Raw genomic sequence first — 18,892 nt, forward strand, 5'->3', positions numbered from 1 at the left:
AGTAATCTTCACAGAGTTTCGACATTCTTCGATGTTTCTGTGATTTAATTAATGACCAAGCCACATCGTAATTACACCTGTTGACTATGGGCACGCCAAAATCACGGCAAGATTTATAAATGATCCGAGTTCATCGTTGATCTTAACGTAAAACTCGTACCAGAGTGCACGAAAATTGAAATGGCAAGAGGAAGGACTGAAAAACCTAAATCAACCCTAATTTATTCCCAATCATAGTCTACTAATACTACGTCAATGTACATTTGGTAAATTCATAATAATGATTCAAAAGTTGTTGTTCTCAGCTTCCACCTCTCCCAATTTCAAAAATCAATGTTTTAACTCTTCCCTCTGATTGATAAATTGTAAAAATTTGCCGTGAACGTTGAATACAACGGAAAACATCACATCCCGTACGGAATACATTATCGGTGCAACAGTGGTAGTACGTAGTTGTATTTTATCCAAAGTGTCATTTTTTTATCCAACGTGTCATATTTCACTTTCATCCGCCGTGGTTGTTTTGCAGATAAGACCCACCTTAGTTCAATTTGTTAAAAAAAAAAAATTCACAAACAAGTGCTGAAGTGGGGTTGCTCGTTAGTTGCCTTATGAAGAGTCTAACATATTTTAGCTGCAAAATTTCAGTTCAATCAGGATGTCAAAATCCTTATCAAGCACATTCCTTCATTATGTGATGCATCTCATTAAAAAACCAAATAAAAATACTTTCAGAAATGTTTCTGGTTCAGGGGAGGGTTTTCGGACCCACAAAAATGACACCCCTCACTGCGAAACACTGATACTAAATCATAAATAAATCTGTGTAAAGAAAAATTCAGATTAATTTTATTTACTATAAAAAGAAACAACAGTATAACAAGACCGGTGGCAGAAATGTAGAGATAATTGGCTGAATGCTAAGCACAAGCTTAATGGACTCCATTTTCAGTGGTTTTACCATTCAAATCTTCGGTTGAAACCATTTTTCTAATCCTGAAAAAAAATGGTGGAATATTCCTCAACAAATATAAAGCTAGCCAAACAGAGAAAAAAGAACATGAAAAATTTAGAATACATAAGTGGAATGGACTTAACCTTACATATCCTTTACGAAAGGTTACTGGAACCGCGAAGTCCAATAATTTATATAGAGCTAGTGAAACTGAATTTTTAATTATTAGTTCACGCAGGGGTGCCTTTGAGGGGGGGGGCAAGGGAGGGGGCATTTGCCTCCTCCCAATAATGTGGAAAAAATTATTATATATTCCATGCCCCTTGACTATCCGGATAAGGACGCCTCTTACCCCGGCAATAAAAATACTGGGGACTCGCGCCCGAGTAGATGTGCGTGAGCTGAAGCCAAAGGGTGGGGGAGAGGCCTTCAGCCTTTCGGATATTTTTTGCCCGGGTTCCCACAACACATAATTCAGAATTGCCGAAAAATTAACAGTAACAAATCGAATGTTCTGCAAAAAATGCACACACACCTAAACCAAGTCCTTACATTTTCTTTTTTCCTGCATAGTCGAATAGAAGGCTACTGTGTATTCACCTCAAAGTAAATATTGTATATTTAACTTGGAGCCTATCTAAATATTATTTTGTTTCTTAAACTCAAGCAAAGAGCAACATCAAATTTAAATCGAATGAAAATTATTATGTAAATAGGGGGGCTGTTCCATCCACCCTCAACCCTCCCCTCCTTACACTAACGTGTTACTAGTATTTTCCTGAAAACAATATTGAGAGTAAAAAAAATGTAACTCATTTGTAATTGCAAGCGCTTTACTTACATTGCCTTCCAAAACATTTGAATGGAAAATTTTAATTATTTAAAGCGAATACGCAATAAAAAGCCTGACCATTCCTTAGGCATCTTGCCAGATTTTTTTATCTCATTGCAATTGTCCTTGCTTTAATCACTTTATTCCTGAAGTATTGGGGGAATAAGTCGTATTTTAACATAAAGAGCAAGGGTTTAGGGAGAAGGGGTGGCACCATTATACGCAGGATCTCTTCTGTATATTTTAAGTCTTAATGTCACTCTTGTTTCCGAGGTTATCCTAAATAGTAGAGAAGCTAGGACAACTTCATCCCCACTTTCTATATTAAAGGTTAACTTCTGTATTACGATTCTTTGAGAAAAAGGACCAGTTACTGCATTTGTTCCTGGAAGCAAGCTAACATTTTGAAAAAATCATGTCATTTTTACAATAAAAGGAAAGTCTCCATCTCCTTAACATCTGCACACTTCACGTTACATTTATCTAGACATACTAGTAGGTTTATTCCTCTCGCATATATATTCTTCTAAGTGGAGGCAAAACAAAAATTAAATCTGTAGTATCTGAATGTTCATCAAATTCATTTGAAGCACCTTTTCATGGAAAGTTTCAGACCTTACCTTACATCTTAGTTTCTCCGGAGCCACTGGTGGGGCATAAGGTGTCAACAAAGCCTCGTCACTCGTCTCGAAGCGATGCTGCAGGGATGATGTCTTCCCATTCAGGTGCTAATGAGGTCTTAACCGTCCTCAGATATCGGTCAAAAGTTCACCGCAAGGTGTTCTTTGAATGATGTTATCTTTCTTAGCCGTCTGGTTTCCAGCTGTTGACCGTCTGAGGAAGATGGCCTTCTTTCGTACGGAGTGCATGCCCTAAATATGCCCATCTCTTCTTCCTTAGAAGAAGTAAGAGTTAGCGACTCTATTGCCATCTTTTATTTGAAATTCTCTTCAGGCACAAATTTTTGAACGCAAGGATTCTCTTTTCAAGCCGTTGTTACATTTTCCAAAACACACTAGCGTTGAGGAATATGGAGAGCACATTGCTACTAAAGAGAGAGAGTTTAGTCATAGATAATATTTTCTGCTTCTCCAATTGGTCTTTAGTCTATTGAAAGCTCCGGTTGACTGACCAATCCTGCTTTTAATCTCGGTCATTATTTTACCCTCACAATTGTACCAGCTACCCAGGTAATTGAACTCCTTACTCTTTCTAGATTCTTGTTCCTACAGTGTTGAACTCGCGGTGAGCTTGTGATGGACATACTCTTTTATTTGTCAACATTAATAGTTAGCCCGATATTTTCTATAATTGTGTCAAGTAGTTTAGAATCTTTTAGTAAGACTATGTCATCTGCAAAATATAAATCAGAGATTTGCTTACTGCTAACTTTTACGCCATATCCACAGTTTTGTCTCAATATGTAGTCCATTATAACTACAAAACGAAATGGGTAAAGTACAGATCCCCGACGGTAGCCAGACATGATCTTGGAAAATTCGCTTGTATTATTCTCAGTCTTAACACAGCAAACAGTCTCTTTAAACAGGGATATAATTACGGTCAACAGTTTTCTGGCACCCCATAATACTTGAAGACTCTCCACAAGCATTCTCAGTCAACTAAGGCAAATGCCTTTTTGAAGTCAATAAGTAATAGATACTACTTGCTGTTCAACTCCTCGACAAGCATTCTCATAAATAAAACCAAATTAGAGTACGATCTGCCGGTTCTAAAACCATGCTGGTCTTCTTGTAGATGCGTGTCTAGTGAATGTCTTAACCGGTCCAATATACAATATACATCCATCCATCCTCGTAATAGAAGAGAATAGTTTTCACGGCACTGGCAGAAGGTTGAAACCTCTCCAATTACCAAACAACATTGTGTCTCGCTTTTTGAAGATTTTCATCAATACCCCCTTGGAAAGTTTTGAGAAACTTTGTCTTTTATATTCAAACTTTGTATTTTATAGTTTTGGTTTCTGCTGACAAGAATCGCTCTTAAAGCGCAGTTTGTTATAGTAAGCTGTTTGGCCCAAAGCTCTCTTGAATGTGATGGTGGCTGTTAAAATTCTCTCCAATTCAAATTGTCCGTTTCCACCATCGACCACTTTTTAAGATTCAGTTTTTAAATTTCATTTGGTTATATTTTGGCATTCTTCAGTTGTTTTATGCCATAAAATAGTAGAAAACGCCACTTTGCTGGGGCACAATCTCTTGTAATACCTAAACTATTGAATAATTTGAAATATTAATCTGATGTTATTTAGATCAAATCGAGCCTACTCGTGTAACGATTGTCATGTGTATTCTTTGCTGTTAAAATCTTAAGTATTTAAGGGAGCCTATCCAAGGAAGAAGGAGGGGGGAGCCTTGTCCCCCTAATAAAAAATATCCCTAATTTTGAGCGAATCTTACTCGAATTATTTGATAACATTTGTCTTTTATTTTGGCCCTAGCCATTTAGAACTATCTAGGACTCTAGATCTATCGTGTTCTGTCAACATAATCCCTCTTCCAACATTCCAGAACCCCTAGCTCGATATGATGACCCCTTCAAAAAACGAAAAAAGAAAAAAGAAACAAACAAATAAGCACACACCCGTGAGGGTATTAAAAAAAAATAGAGAACTTACTATCTGCTGGGGTTGTGTTCACTCTTTTAAAAATTAGACAAATTTTCTCAAACTTGTAACTTTCGATGATAGTTAAAATCTAACGAATTTTCCATGCTTGAAGTTTTCATAAAACCCGACTTTTTTGATGTAAGCATGTATAGAACCCTACTGTAGAAGTTTCAAGCTCCTGTCTACAAAAATGTGGAATTTTGTATTTTTTGCCAGAAGACAAATCACGGGTGCGTGTTTATTTGTTTGTTTGTTTTTTTATGTTTTTTTTCTTTTCCCCAGGGGTCATCGTATCGACCAAGTGGTCCTAGAATGTCGCAAGAGGGCTCATTCTAACGGAAATGAAAAGTTCTAGTGCCGTTTTTAAGTGACCAAAATAATTGGAGGGCATCTAGGCCCCCTCCCACGCTCAGTTTTTTCCCAAGTCAACGGATCAAAATTTTGAGATAGCCATTTTGTTCAGCATAGTCGAAAACCATAATAACTATGTATTTGGGGATGATTTACTCCCCCACAATCCCTGGGGGAGGGGCTGCAAGTTTGACCAGTGTTTATATATAGTAATGGTTATTGGGAAGTGTACAGACGTTTTCAGGGGGATTTTATTTTGTTTGAGGGGAGGGGGATATGTTGGAGGATCTTTCCTTGGAGGAATCTGTCATGGGGGAAGAAAAATTCAAGGAAGGGGGCGCAAGATTTTCTAGCATTATTTAAAAAAAAATGAGAGCCTAAATTATTTTTTTTTCTCCTGGAAGTAATGAATAGCATTAATACTTAAAACGAACGTAAAATATTACGTTTATAAGGGGGTTCGTCTTCTCCACAATACCTTGCTCTTTATGCTAAAGTGTTTTTAGAAACTTCAAATATTTATTCTACGGCCTTTGTGATTCCGGTGTCATTCTTTAAGATTCGGGATAAAATTCAAGCTTTAGTGTTAAGAGCGATGCATTGACAAGGAGTCAAATCCCCTCAAATACGTAATAAAAAATACACAAATATAGAAGTTAGTTACGTAGGTTAATTCGAAAGATACGTATGTTTATTACTAATTAAAACCTTAGTACAAAAAATAAAAATCTAGTTGCATTTTTAATTAGCCAAAAATTGGAGGGCAACTAGGCCCCCTCCCCCATCTTTTTTTTTTCAAAATCATCCTATGAAAACTATGAGAAAGCCATTTAGCAAAAAAAAATAATATGCAAGTTTCGTTTCAACTATTCATGTGCGTTGAGCCAAAATCAGTACATGTATTAATTCAAAAACGTTCAGAAATTAAGTTAAAAAAAAGCCTTTTAACTTTTAACACTTTTAACTTTTTTAACAAGTTTAGCGTAAAGAGCAAGGCGTTGCGGAGGGACAACCCCTTTCATATATGGAGTAATTTCTGTTCGTTTTAAGTTTTAATGTCGCTCCTTACTTGCAGTTAAAAAAAAACTTGTTTTTCTTTTATTTAATACATCTTTGAGGCCCCATAGTGATCTTGTTGCTAAGATTGCGAGAGGTCTGGGAATTTTGCACCAATTAAAGCACTTTTTACCATTATCAGATCTTCTATTACACTATTGTTGCGCCTTATATTTCTTATGGTTGCGTTCTTTGGTCTAGCAGTTTTTATGTAAATTTTAAAAGAGTGCAGATTGTTTAAAATAAAACAGTATGTCTTCTTTGTAATTATATAGAAAATTTGAATGATAGCTCGTCGTGTTTTAAGAAATTGCGAGTGCTTAATATTAGATATTCGCGATTATCAAGCTGCTGTTTTTGTTCATCGATGTTTGAATGATCTATGTCTTACAGTTTTTGCAGATTTTTTTTTCGCATAAATCATTTGCTCCACAGGAATGCGATTAGGGAGGCGGATAATTTTGTTTTTGAGAACCGAGACACCACCCGTGCAGTCTTCGGAATTAGGTATTTAGCTCAGGCTATTTGGAATTATATCCCAGCTGATATTCGAAAGGCCGAACAGATTGGGTCATTTAAAGTAAAGTTTAAGAAACGTTTATTGGGAGAGGGTAGGTAATTTTGGTATTTTTTTTTAGTTGAGAGAGCGTTTTTGTCCTTTTTTTTTCTTTTTTTAATTTTCTGCTAATGATTTGTGTTACTGGTCGATAATTAAAGGATTGCGGCCGTCTATCATCAGGCTTTTCGAGCCTTCCCCGGGCGGCTGTGTGTATATACAGTTTATTTTGTAATAATTAGTAAATAAAATAAATTTGTCTCTAAATGTGTCTCAAATTTGTAGCTAGAACTGATTAATAGAGAGAGGGAGGTTGGCTATTACCACACCGACAGTCATAAACTTACAGTAAATAGATCAGAGACTCAAAACAAGTTCAGTATTTGATGACTTTGAATTCACTGTAATCCTGACAATTACTAAAAGACTAAACAAAAATACCTTTTTGACGACATAATTGGGAGAATTTCATTTTCATATGAGATGGTATCTCTCTACATTTTGCTTTGTCCTTCGTGCATGGGATTTTCCCATTTTTCTAGGAAGTGGATGCATTGTAGTCATTTTTCAAAATGGCTCAACGAACAAGTTGACCAAACCAAAGGCTTTGAAAGAGCTCGAAGGTCATATATAAGAATTTCAATGCTATGTTCCACAAAACTTCCTGATAAAATAAAGACACGATCCATAGGTGACGGGCATGCATTTGTCATTATGGTCCATAGGAGTTACTAGCCTGGAAATGCTACTTCTACTACTAATAACCAAGCCGCAGCCCCACTGTAGCACCAAGCCACCTGAGGCCATCATAGCTATGCACGTTCCTCCTCCATCACAATCTATTCAAAGCATTTGTCAAAACATCCTCCCAAGAAGTTCCAATTTTTTTAAATCTTTCCTTACGACCTCCTTCCACCTCGTTCGAGGACAACCTGCTTTTCGTTTGGCCCTAGATGGTTGGCTGAAAAGGACCATGTTTGGTATTCTGTCATCCTGCATCTGCAGAACATGTCCTACCCATTTTAGTCTTTCTCTCACTATAGCCCTAAAAAGCGGGATAGAACCCCATTTTCGTTACAGCTCACTGTTTGATATACGGTCAATCACAGGGGTACCCAAAAGAATCCGTAGACGATTCCTCTGGAAAACATTAAACAAACCTCATCCGTCTTTTGCAGCACTCACGTTTCCGAACCATACTAGACCACTGTCATTACTGTAGCGTCCAATATTCTAATCTTGGTTTACAGAACTATCTTCACATTTTTCCTAAAATATTTCAACTATGACACAAGACCCTGGACCCTGGCTATTCTACTTTTAACGCCTTCACTACATCCATTCTCTTCACTAATAATACTGCCTAAGTAAGCAAAGATATCCACTTGATTGATCCGATAGTTTCCCAATATCACCTCTTCACCTTCACTTACTCCCAGTCTGAGGATTTTATCTTTAATAACGTTAGTTTTCAAGCTTATTCTTGAGCCCTGAACTTTCACATTGTTCTTGTCTTAAAACTTTATCCACAGATATCTCTCAAGTCCAAAAAATGTGATCATACTACCTTATTTCCTACCAACCTAACTAACTTGATTCCTACAGATACCAAGCTAATGCCTCTATGATTACCATACCCATTCTTATTAAATTTATTAAGAAGGGTTTAATTTGAGTTTTCAAATCGCTAGGTACTTCCCCTTTTTCAAAAATCATATTCGTAATCTTCGATAATTCCTCTCTAACTTCGCAACCACCCCATTTAAGAAACCGATTTACTACACTATCAGTATCTGAGGCCTTATTATTTTTTTAATACTTTTAGTATTGTGTCTAATTCCTCCTCACAAAATTGATCTTCCTCTATTTCCAAAGTGCCACAAACTTCTTCATTCTTTTCCATCTCATTTCCGGCAAATTAATCCTGAGTTAGTGCATTCTCAAAATGTTCTGCCCATCTTTCTTTCCTTATCATTAATTGGCTCCGTTCCTATGTTTAACTGGGACAAGTCCAGACTGACTAATCCCTTTAAATTTTTAACATATCAATACAATATTTTACTACAATGCCGCCCGACTGCATCTTCAGGATCTTCAGCAATTTCATATATGGCCTCCACTTCCTATCTTTTTAATTCATATTTTAATACTTTCTCTACTTTCCTTTTATTCTTTTTTTTTTCATATGATCTACCAGTCAAATACTTCTTGTACAAGCCCCTCCTCTTCTCTACTAGACAATTAAATAAAAAGACGATTTCTTTTTTTAACTGAAAGTAAGAAGTAGAATTAAAACTTAACACGAACAGAAATTATTCCATATATAAAAGGGGATGTCCCCTCCTCAACACCCCGCTCTTTACGCTAAAGTTTTTTATTGTTTTAAAAAGTGGAGATGTGAGACAGAATCAAATTTGTATATTTAAAGTCGGCATATAAATCCGATTCTTTGGATGTACCTATTGGTATCAAAATTCCGCTTTTTAGAGCTTCGGTTACTATTTAGCCGGGTCGCTCCTTACTTACGATTCGTTACCACGAACTGTTTGATAAAAGCATTTTCATTCATTTCTTAGCTGCGTTTCTAAATTTCCTCCTTAAGGTACCATCTGCTACTTCACACTCTTTTCCTAAAACTATCGTCTGAATCGTCAAATTTTAGACCCTCTAGTATAATATTCAACTGAGAAATAGTTTCAGAGCAAATAAGTGGACCATGAACATCATGAGAAACCGATAAAGTGGGATTTTTGGCACTTTAATATGGATTAAATAGGAAATACGACTGTGTGTACCGCCGCCAGTTCAGCTTCACCTAGCAGAGCTGGAAATACTACAAAATGGATCAACTCCTTCTTGTTCTTCTAGTTTGGATTGTTCTGGAGACACTTTCACATAATTTCATCAATGGAATCAAACTCAGGGTCCTACAACAGGTTGCTGCAGCTGATTTTGAACTCCGTATAACCAAGCAGAGATCAATACCACTGTGCTAACTGCAGGAGTAGATTAACATTGAAAGGTTCAAAATACTAATTTGAGTTTAAAGTGCGGATCTACTATTTAATATCCTGAAAAAAAAAAAACAAATTTTGTAATTTTTAAATTGGTTGATAATTGAGCTGTACACAGAACATCAGCTAGTCTTAAAGATTGTATATCAATCTTGGCTTGTGGTAACGAAATAATTCTAGAACTATAAAGAGAGAAACTTAAGATTGCTTGGACAAGATCTGCGGATGAAGGATGACAGACTGCCAAAAATCTTCCATGTCGGCCAAACAAAAAGCAGGTCGTCCACGAAGGGGTAGGAGGAAGTCCTAATGAAATATTTGAGGGAGATTGGAACTTCTTGGTAGGGTGTAAAGAGGGAGGCTTTGAATATATTAAGATGGGAAGAGGAGTGTTTACGTAGTTGTGTTGCCCTCAAGTGGCTTGGTGCTGTAGAGAGTTGCTAGTAGTATTAGTAAGAGTAGTAGTAATGGTAGTGACAAAAATAATTGAAGCAATATCCGTTTTTTAGCTTTTAGTATTGAATTTTTTTTTTTTTTTTTTTTTTTTTGGTAGAGCTTGATGACATTCAAATTTTTTCTTTTTTTTCAAAAATACAAGCAGATATATACATCACATCTCTTTTACTTGTTACAAGCAAATGCTTACCTCTCTTTCAGCATTATTTGATGATTTGGAGGTAGACCAACACATGCGCGTATCAAGTTTTCAATACCATATCGCTGCCTGAACAGACTATTTACGGCAGGAAAACCTGGACGTGTTAGAGGTGCCTGAAAAAAAGTAAGTGAATTTTTTTTCTAAAACAATTAAGTCCAATTAACTTCAGCTACCGATATGAAACAGAATATTGTTTACAATCAAACAACAGCAGAACCTAAATTTAAGGATACATAGAAGTTTCATACAATTACAAAAAAAAAACCCAGCTCAATCACAGATGGAGGTCTGTCTAAGAAGATTCCATTTAGTTACAGCTCTATAAGGAGTTGAAAACGATTTTTTTTTCAGGGACCTTGCTGCAAGGAATTGTTTAGTTGGTGAAAACCATTTAGTTAAGGTAGCAGATTTTGGATTAGCTCGTTTAATGAGAGATGATACTTATACCGCTCATGCTGGTGCTAAATTTCCCATTAAACGGACTGCACCAGAAGGCCTAGCATATAATAAATTTTCCACAAAGGTAATTCAGTCCGTCTCTGCTTTTTTGCTCTCTTCACTTTTTCTCTCTTTTATCTATATCTCGTACTCTGGATTATCACACACTGCAAATCAACAGAATTCTGGTTCTTTGCTGATGAAGAAAGTTGTTGTGCCACTGAGATTAAATTTCAAGATTGAATTTACAGTGATGCTCTCCGATAGGTTATAACCTTATTAGGCGCTAGAAATCATTCTCCCAATAGACTATCATCGCTTACCTACATATTTTACCTCCCATGCATGCCAAAAATCACTACGAATCTTAAAAAAGCCTCTACACAAAATAATCTGTATCTAGTATTTACCAATATTTTCTGAATCATAAACCTCCTAAATTCTGGTAAAGATAAAACCCCAGTTACTCGCCAAAGACGGGTCTATCAAATACCATGCGACTGTGGCAAATACTATGTAGGTAGAACTCACCAGAATTTAGAGAAACGCCTACAACAGCATAAAGATGATATCACCAAAGCTCTAAATTCTAATATTGCTACTGTTTCTTTGATTCTTCTTTAAGCAGTCTCCAGCCTAAAAATTGAAAACTGTATTATAGATGACGTTGTCGTAGTCTTCATTTTGTCTGCGACAAGTGCACATCTCAGACAAAGCACATTGTTAGTTGAAGATTTGTCCATAAAACTTCGAAAGAAGCAACCCCAAAGTGTTCCATGACAACGAATGGGACTTAAGTAATGATAATTAAATAGTTCATTTTGTACCTTAATACTACGTATATACCTAATACTACGTTAATACCTCCTTAGGGAGTATGTGTTGGTATGTGATGAAGGTTCATTTAGTTCATTTTTGTAGCTCCTATAAGGAGCTACAGCTCTTGATCACACGAAGCACTAGATTCATTCTAATAAATTTAAATAATTAATTTTAGTTGAAAGTGTGGATCTACTCTTTAATGTCCTGAAAAACAAATTCTTTAGTTTGTAACAGTAAATTTTCTTTTGAAGATTCAAGGCTCAATGGAAGTTTCATGCAACTGCAAAAACAGAACATTCGAAATCGCTATTGGTAGGTTTGTCTAAAGAAATTCCGTTTAGAGACATGAGGAGCCAAAAAGAAAACTTCTGTTGCTGCCAAGATGGATTTGCCTCTTTTCGTATGCCTTAGGAGGGATTATAATATATATATATATATATATATATATATATATATATATATATATATATATATATATATATATATATATATATATATATATATATATATATATATATATATATATATATATATATATATATATATATATATATATATATATATATATATATATATCTATATATATAAAAATAAGTTGTCTGTCTGTGTGTCTGTCTGTCAGGTGACGTCATGTTTCTGTGTCGACTGACGTCATGAAGTTAGTTGTCGTCATTTTTGCTATGACGGTGACGTCATTAAAGATATTTAAGACATATATGTTCACGTAGAAATCTATTAATGTTTAAGTTTAAAATGACTGATGAACTTACAATGGCAAAAGCCGATGAAGATGCTCAAAGAGTCTATGCCAAAAAACTTGCTGCTGATAGAGAAAGTCAGAAAAGAAAGCGTGCCGAGGAATCAAAAGAACAGCAAGGAAACAGGCTTGAGGCTAAAGAACGCAAAACCGCGCAGTTAGATGAAGATCCACCTGGACAGCGAGAGTCGAAACATATCAAAACTGAAAATGATAGCGATGATAATTGGGTTTGGGATTTTGACTTGGATAAGGTCATCAATGCCTACCAGATTCTAGTTAAAAAAACAAAGGTTCGGCGATATGTATTTCATAGTGAAGCTGAAAAATAAAGAAGAAAAAGAAAACTGAAAAAAAGAAAAAATGTAAATAACTAAAAAATACTAAAAAGAAAAAAACACTCAAAGAGAAATTACAGACCGGGACACAAATGACGACCGGGACAGAGGGAATATAAATAACGACCGGGACACTCAAAGAGAAATTACAGACTGGGATACCGGGACACAAATGACGACCGGGACACAGGGAATATAAATGACGACCAGGACACAGGTATTTAAGAATATCGTTCAAAGACAAATTTTTAATTGTAAGAAGACCGTTGAAAGAGAAATTTCTAATTGTAAAATGACTGAAGAACCTACAATTTCAACACCCGAGGAAGCTGCTCAAAACGAATGTATTCAAGCCGAATTAGCTGAGTTCGTAAAGCGCTATGTTTCAGGTTCTAGGTCCGAGAGGCTCCAGGTTTGAACCTTGGCTTTAGCATGAATACAAAAGAAGAAAAAAACTAAAAAAGGTAAAAACTACAAAAAAACTAATATGGCGCGTAACGACTTACGCGCGCGGGGGGGCTTGGGGGGGCGCGAAGCGCCCCACCAACTAGGTGTTGGGGCGGCGCGAAGCGCCACCCCAACAGCTAGTATATATATATATATATATACGTATATATATATATATATATATATATATACGTATATATATATATATATATGTATATATATATATATATATATATATATATATATATATATATATATATATATATATATATATATATATATATATATATATATATATATATATATATATGTATGTATTCAATTAAATCTGCTATGAGAAAAAAAAGCATTAAGAACAGAAACAATATAAAACACAGCAATTTGACAGAGAAAAGGAATAAAATCTAAAATCAATGAGAATAAAAGAAACTGAGATGAAACCAAAATGTATACATATCCATGATATTTTTCTCTTCTTTTTCCATGTACTGGCCTTAGGCCCGTTATTTTCTCTAGAATTATTCCTTAATATTATTATAGCTGCAATTTCTGAATAGGAAGCACTGACCCAATAGGCGTATGATCTTACCTTTAATAAATAGCTGAGATAACTATAGACAGGATGAAACCCAACGTAGGAATTCGACCCCTGTTCTTTGAACGATATTCTTTGTAGAAATTCACAAAGGAGAATCAGGTCCAAAATGATTGGTGCTGCAAGCAAGGAATCTTCACAAGTATTGTGAATGACAAATGTCTGTTTGCCTCCCATCATAATTTCAGAAGTATACTCGTCCATTGCACGTTTACTATCGCCTGAAATGACACAAAAACGCTATATTATTTTGCAAGAAGCAGAAGTTTTTGTGAATTTTTCATTCGCTTTTTTTGCTTCACATGTTTCATTTTGGTTGGCTAGTATACATATATATATATATATATATATATATATATATATATATATATATATATATATATATATATATATATATATATATATATATATATATATATATATATATATATATATATATATATAGTATATAGTATAGTATATAGTATAGTATATAGTATATATATAGTAGTATATATATAGTAGTATATATATAGTATATATATGTAGTATATATATATATATATATATATATATATATATATATATATATATATATATATATATATATATATATAGTATATAGTATATATATATATATATATAGAAGAAAAGATCCGAAAGAGAAAAACATCGCCTCTTTTATTATGCCAAGGACATCAAACAAAAACTTTTTTAGCCCTCGAACCCCTTAATGCAGTGATTTCCAACCTTTTTGTACCGGCGCTCCCCTTTAAAAAAAATTGTGCGCCCCGCTTTAAATTGTTGCATCCTGTTAATTTATGTAAAAATTAAAATTTAATGCAACGGTTGAGCTTGTTTGAAAACGGTTGAAATTTTCTCTAACCGTGGTATCATTGAAGAAACCGCGGTTCTCAGTTCCCTTTGAATCATTAAGCAAGATTGATGCTTTGTTTTTAGGACAGCTACTGTAGAAAAAATGTTTGGTTCATATCAGAAGGCACAAGTGAACCTTCTGTAAAAAAAAAAAAAAAAAAAAAAAAAAAAAAAAAAAAAAAAAAAAAAAAAAAAAAAAAAACCTGGGGACATTCCAAAAACTTATTACTCTAAACTCAAAATAGCTAAATATACCTTAGCAGCAAAAGTCACGTAAGGTAGCTTAAGCAAAAGGGAAGGCTTTTTAAGTTATATATATTCTACAAGCAAAGATGATGTGAATTTTATCCCCGAAAGGCCATGGAGCCTTTCAAGGAAAGATAAGAATATTGTCATTCCAAAATGTACTTAGTGGTGAGTAAAACTCTTAACTCTGAAAAAAAAATTATGAGGTTCAGTCCATTTAGCCCAAATAAACCTTGCAAAAAGGGTCCTCAGGAAATCATAAAAAGATATTACTCCAATTGGCTAAAAACAGGTTATTAACATAAGGCACTTTAGGCTACAAAAATAAAGAAAGATTGCCCTTTAAGTCAAATATACTCTACAAACTCGTTGTGAGTAGAAAGTTCAGTTCAAATGGCCAAGTTAACCCATTCAGAAAAGACGAATGGGTCGCTTATCTCGATAAAAGACCCTAGGCATATCAGTAAAAACCATTGCTTAAAACAGCTAAATGTAGCATTTCAGCACAAGGCACTTAAGGCAAAGTAAACAAAAATGACTGTCCTTGAAGCTATATTAATCTTAAAGAGCTTTTTTCTTAAAAAAAGAAGTTTTTAAAAGAACAGTAGAGAGCTACATTAAACCCAAGACGAGCAGAAATAAGTTCAAGCAACAAATTCAACTTGAAATGAACGGAAGAAATTACAATGAACAATCAAGTGAACATTAAAAAGAATATATATTACCGCAAAAAGGAGTTGGGCTACCACTCCCTAGGCCTTCTAAAGATTAGAATGCCGTATCTACTTTACTGAAAACATTCTAAAAATTTTCTCCTTTATAACATTAATAAATCCAAATTAATGAGACTTCCGCGAATGAACATCATATTGCTCTTTACTTAGGCACCGCTATTGTGCTGAATATGAAATGTATGCTATACAAAAGAAACCATTGTGAACACGACATTCAGGCCAGGTGACTATACTGACCTCTCCATATGAAGCCCTGGGTAAATAAAAATAAATACTCCTTAAAATGGGTAAAAATAACTAACCAGCATAAGACCCTTCAGACAACACAAGCAAACACGAAGGCCAGGAATACCGGTAAATGCTTGAAAAACAGGGTCATTTATGAATATGAGATTCAGGAAACATGGTTCTAATGATCACCCTTCAAAAGACGCTGGTATAAAACTAAATACTTTCATTAATACCTACGAATAACTAAACATAGCTTACCAACGTAGGGTACGTATTTAATGACGACGCAATGGTCTGGACGTTCATCTTTCCTGTACAGAATGCTGTTCGAATCTAGCATATCATCAATCACAGCTGTTTTTGAGATCTAGAAAAAAAAACACTGCTGTAAAATTAAAATGTGGTTTTGAACTGGTTTGTACGAACTTGTTCTTAAGATGGCCTCAATAAACAGATTATTAAATTATAGGGATAAAATGTGGTTTAAATAATTTTATACTAAACATTTTTATCCTTTCATGGAAATAGACCTAGCCATTTCTATATGTTAATTAAAAAAAAATTGAAAAGAAGTTTTTCAAAGAAAAAGTAAAGAGTAATATTAAACTGAAGACGAGCAGAAATATGGCAATATAAAAATTCATACTTAAAATTACTGTCAAAGAGTAATTGAAACTTAAAACGAAAAGAAATTGAAACAAACATTTACTTCAAACATAAAGGTAACAGGTATTGACATAGATGAATAATTAAACCTTAAAACAAGTAAAAATTAAAACGAATACTCAAGTCAAACAAAAATTAACAAAGAATACTAAGAAACGTAAAACTTCTAATGTCATTTGCTGTTTGTCAAAAACTATATTTATTTTGAACAAGGCATTAGTTTTTCAAAACATCGACGGAAGAAATAAAATAGAATGTCACTCCAATCAAGAAAACTAGAAAAAAACTAATGAAAATAAACTGAATATTTAATATATAATATTTTTTATTTTTAGAAATCTCAGTACTTAAAGATCTTACTGTTATAATTATAAAAATTATTCTTCAAATATATTTTATCTGACTCTCATGTAGCCTCATATAACATTACATGTCATCAGAGGCTTAAACATGAATTTGTTTTTTTGGTAAAGGCCATATATCAGATACCAAGGCTCATCATAACTCCCCATAAGTGGTAAATTAAGCAGAAAATATAGGAAGGTAAGAATGCCTTACAAGATATAAACATTTCAAAAAGAATGGACCCAAAGGATCCTCAAAGCGGAATTATCGGTTTTCTATACCTCTTTAGATTTAAATTGACTTGGAGCTGACAGATTGAGCCCGTCATTGTTGCCAAGATGGTTGTAGCTGACAATGGAGACTGGTTTAATTCCCGCTTGAATTAGAAAATCTACCAGAACTGACTTCAGTTTGGTCTGACCTGATTTGAAATCGTCACCTCCAATAGGCACATTGTATTTTTCAGCTAGTTCGATACAGCCAGGAACAAAAGTGTTTTGAGGTGATCCGTTTATGTAGGCACACTGAAATGTAAACAAAAAGTATTCTGAAAATATCAAAACCATATCCTCGTCTCTAAAACAGTGTATCTGAAACTTTTCTGATAATTAGTTATGCATAATTGGATCCTACACTAACTTTATTATTGAAATATGATTGATGAAATATAACTATATCATTGAATTCAGTCTATCAACGACTTGCCCATGAATATCTTCGTTTTCAGTCTGATCACCAGATGAAAAAAGTTTCCCAAAAAAGGGTCTGCCCAAAATAAATTCCAACTATTTATTTGCACAAAATTAATAATTTGTACTTTACTGAAAAAACATAAATTCGAATTTTTTACTTTTATAACTGTAACAAATCAAATATTTTTAAGATTTTAAGAAATTAATATCAGCATATGTGTATTAAACTGACAATGCACATTCATTTGTATTTTTTTCAGTAAAATGCAAACTATGTTCCGGCCTTGGGAAGGCATAGGGGTTTTGAGCCTACTCATGCTCACTTTTATAACTTTTATAACTGTCACTTTTATATCTGTAACAAATCAAATATTATTAATATTTTAAGGAATTAATATCAGCATATGTGTATTAGACTGACAATACACACTCATTTATATTTTTTCAGTAAAATGCAAATTATATTCCGGCTTTGGGAAGGCATAGGGGCTTTGAGCCTACTCATGCTCACTTTTATAACTGTCACTTTTATAACTGTAACAATTCAAATATTATTAATATATTAAGGAATTAATATCAGCATATATGTATTAAACTGACAATGCACACTCATTTGTATTTTTTTCATTAAAATGCAAATTATGTTCCGGGCTTGGAAAGGCACAGGGGTTTTGAGCCTACTCATGCTAATTTCTGCTCGTTTTGAGTTTGACTCGATTATTTATTATAATTTCTGTTTGTTTTGAGTTTCTTTTATTTATTGGTGCTGATTTGTGGTAGTGTCACGCTTGGTAGATAATTTCATTTTATTTTTGCTCATTTTTGGTATAATACAGTTATTTATTTTTCTTTGAAAAACTTGTTTTCTAAAAAAGTTTTTAAAATTAATTTCTGTTCGTTTTATATTGACATAGTCTTTTCAGGGAAAAAGAAAATACTAGTTTAAATCTTTTCAATTTTGCTTTAAGAATTTATAGTTTGGCCTGGTATTTGTATGCTGGAGAATTTCTATTATTGGAATAGAAATAGAAAAGCTTACGCAGAGTGCTTTTTGATTTAATTTTAAGGCAATATTTAGTTTTTAAACATAATGGGCGAATTATATGATTGCGGGGGGCTGACCTACGCAATAGCCCTAGAGATACAGTTACAAGACCGTTCAGCTATGCTGAACAAAATAGCTATCTTAAATTTTGATTGGAAGTCTTGTTAAAATTATGAGCTAAATAAAAGGGCTGATTGCCTTCCAATCACTTTTGACTCTTAAAAAGGGTACTAGAACTTTGAATTTCCAATCAGATTAGCTCCTTTAAAATATTAATGATAGTACTAGCCATGATAGATGCCTTTTCAATACTTGCATGCGTAGAGTTTCTTTATATAATTGAAACTTTCCTTAAAGATTTCAGCTCAATGCCCTTAGTGCCACGCTACGACACTACCACTGATTTGTGGTAGTGTCACGCTTGGTAGATAATTTCATTTTATTTTTGCTCATTTTTGGTATAATACAGTTATTTATTTTTCTTTGAAAAACTTGTTTTCTAAAAAAGTTTTTAAAATTAATTTCTGTTCGTTTTATACTGACATAGTCTTTTCAGGGAAAAAGAAAATACTAGTTTAAATCTTTTCAATTTTGCTTTAAGAATTTATAGTTTGGCCTGGTATTTGTATG

At 33.9% G+C, this 18,892-nt stretch overlaps 1 protein-coding gene across 2 annotated transcripts in view; it reads right to left on the reverse strand.

Moving 5' to 3' along the window:
* Positions 1-827: 827 nt before the first annotated feature.
* The window catches only part of LOC136029525 (uncharacterized), a 40,159-nt gene continuing 22,094 nt past the window's right edge, over positions 828-18,892 (reverse strand). For both annotated transcript variants that reach the window (XM_065707980.1, XM_065707981.1), the window contains exons 7-11: positions 16,807-17,049; positions 15,773-15,881; positions 13,443-13,669; positions 10,040-10,164; positions 828-996 (exon numbers count right to left, since the gene is read on the reverse strand). In XM_065707980.1, coding sequence (XP_065564052.1) covers positions 933-996; positions 10,040-10,164; positions 13,443-13,669; positions 15,773-15,881; positions 16,807-17,049 — 768 coding nt within the window. In that variant the 3' untranslated portion in view covers positions 828-932. The remainder of the gene's footprint in view (positions 997-10,039; positions 10,165-13,442; positions 13,670-15,772; positions 15,882-16,806; positions 17,050-18,892) is intronic.

The sequence above is a fragment of the Artemia franciscana genome, chromosome 7, assembly GCF_032884065.1.
Source record: "Artemia franciscana chromosome 7, ASM3288406v1, whole genome shotgun sequence".
NCBI lineage: Eukaryota > Metazoa > Arthropoda > Branchiopoda > Anostraca > Artemiidae > Artemia > Artemia franciscana.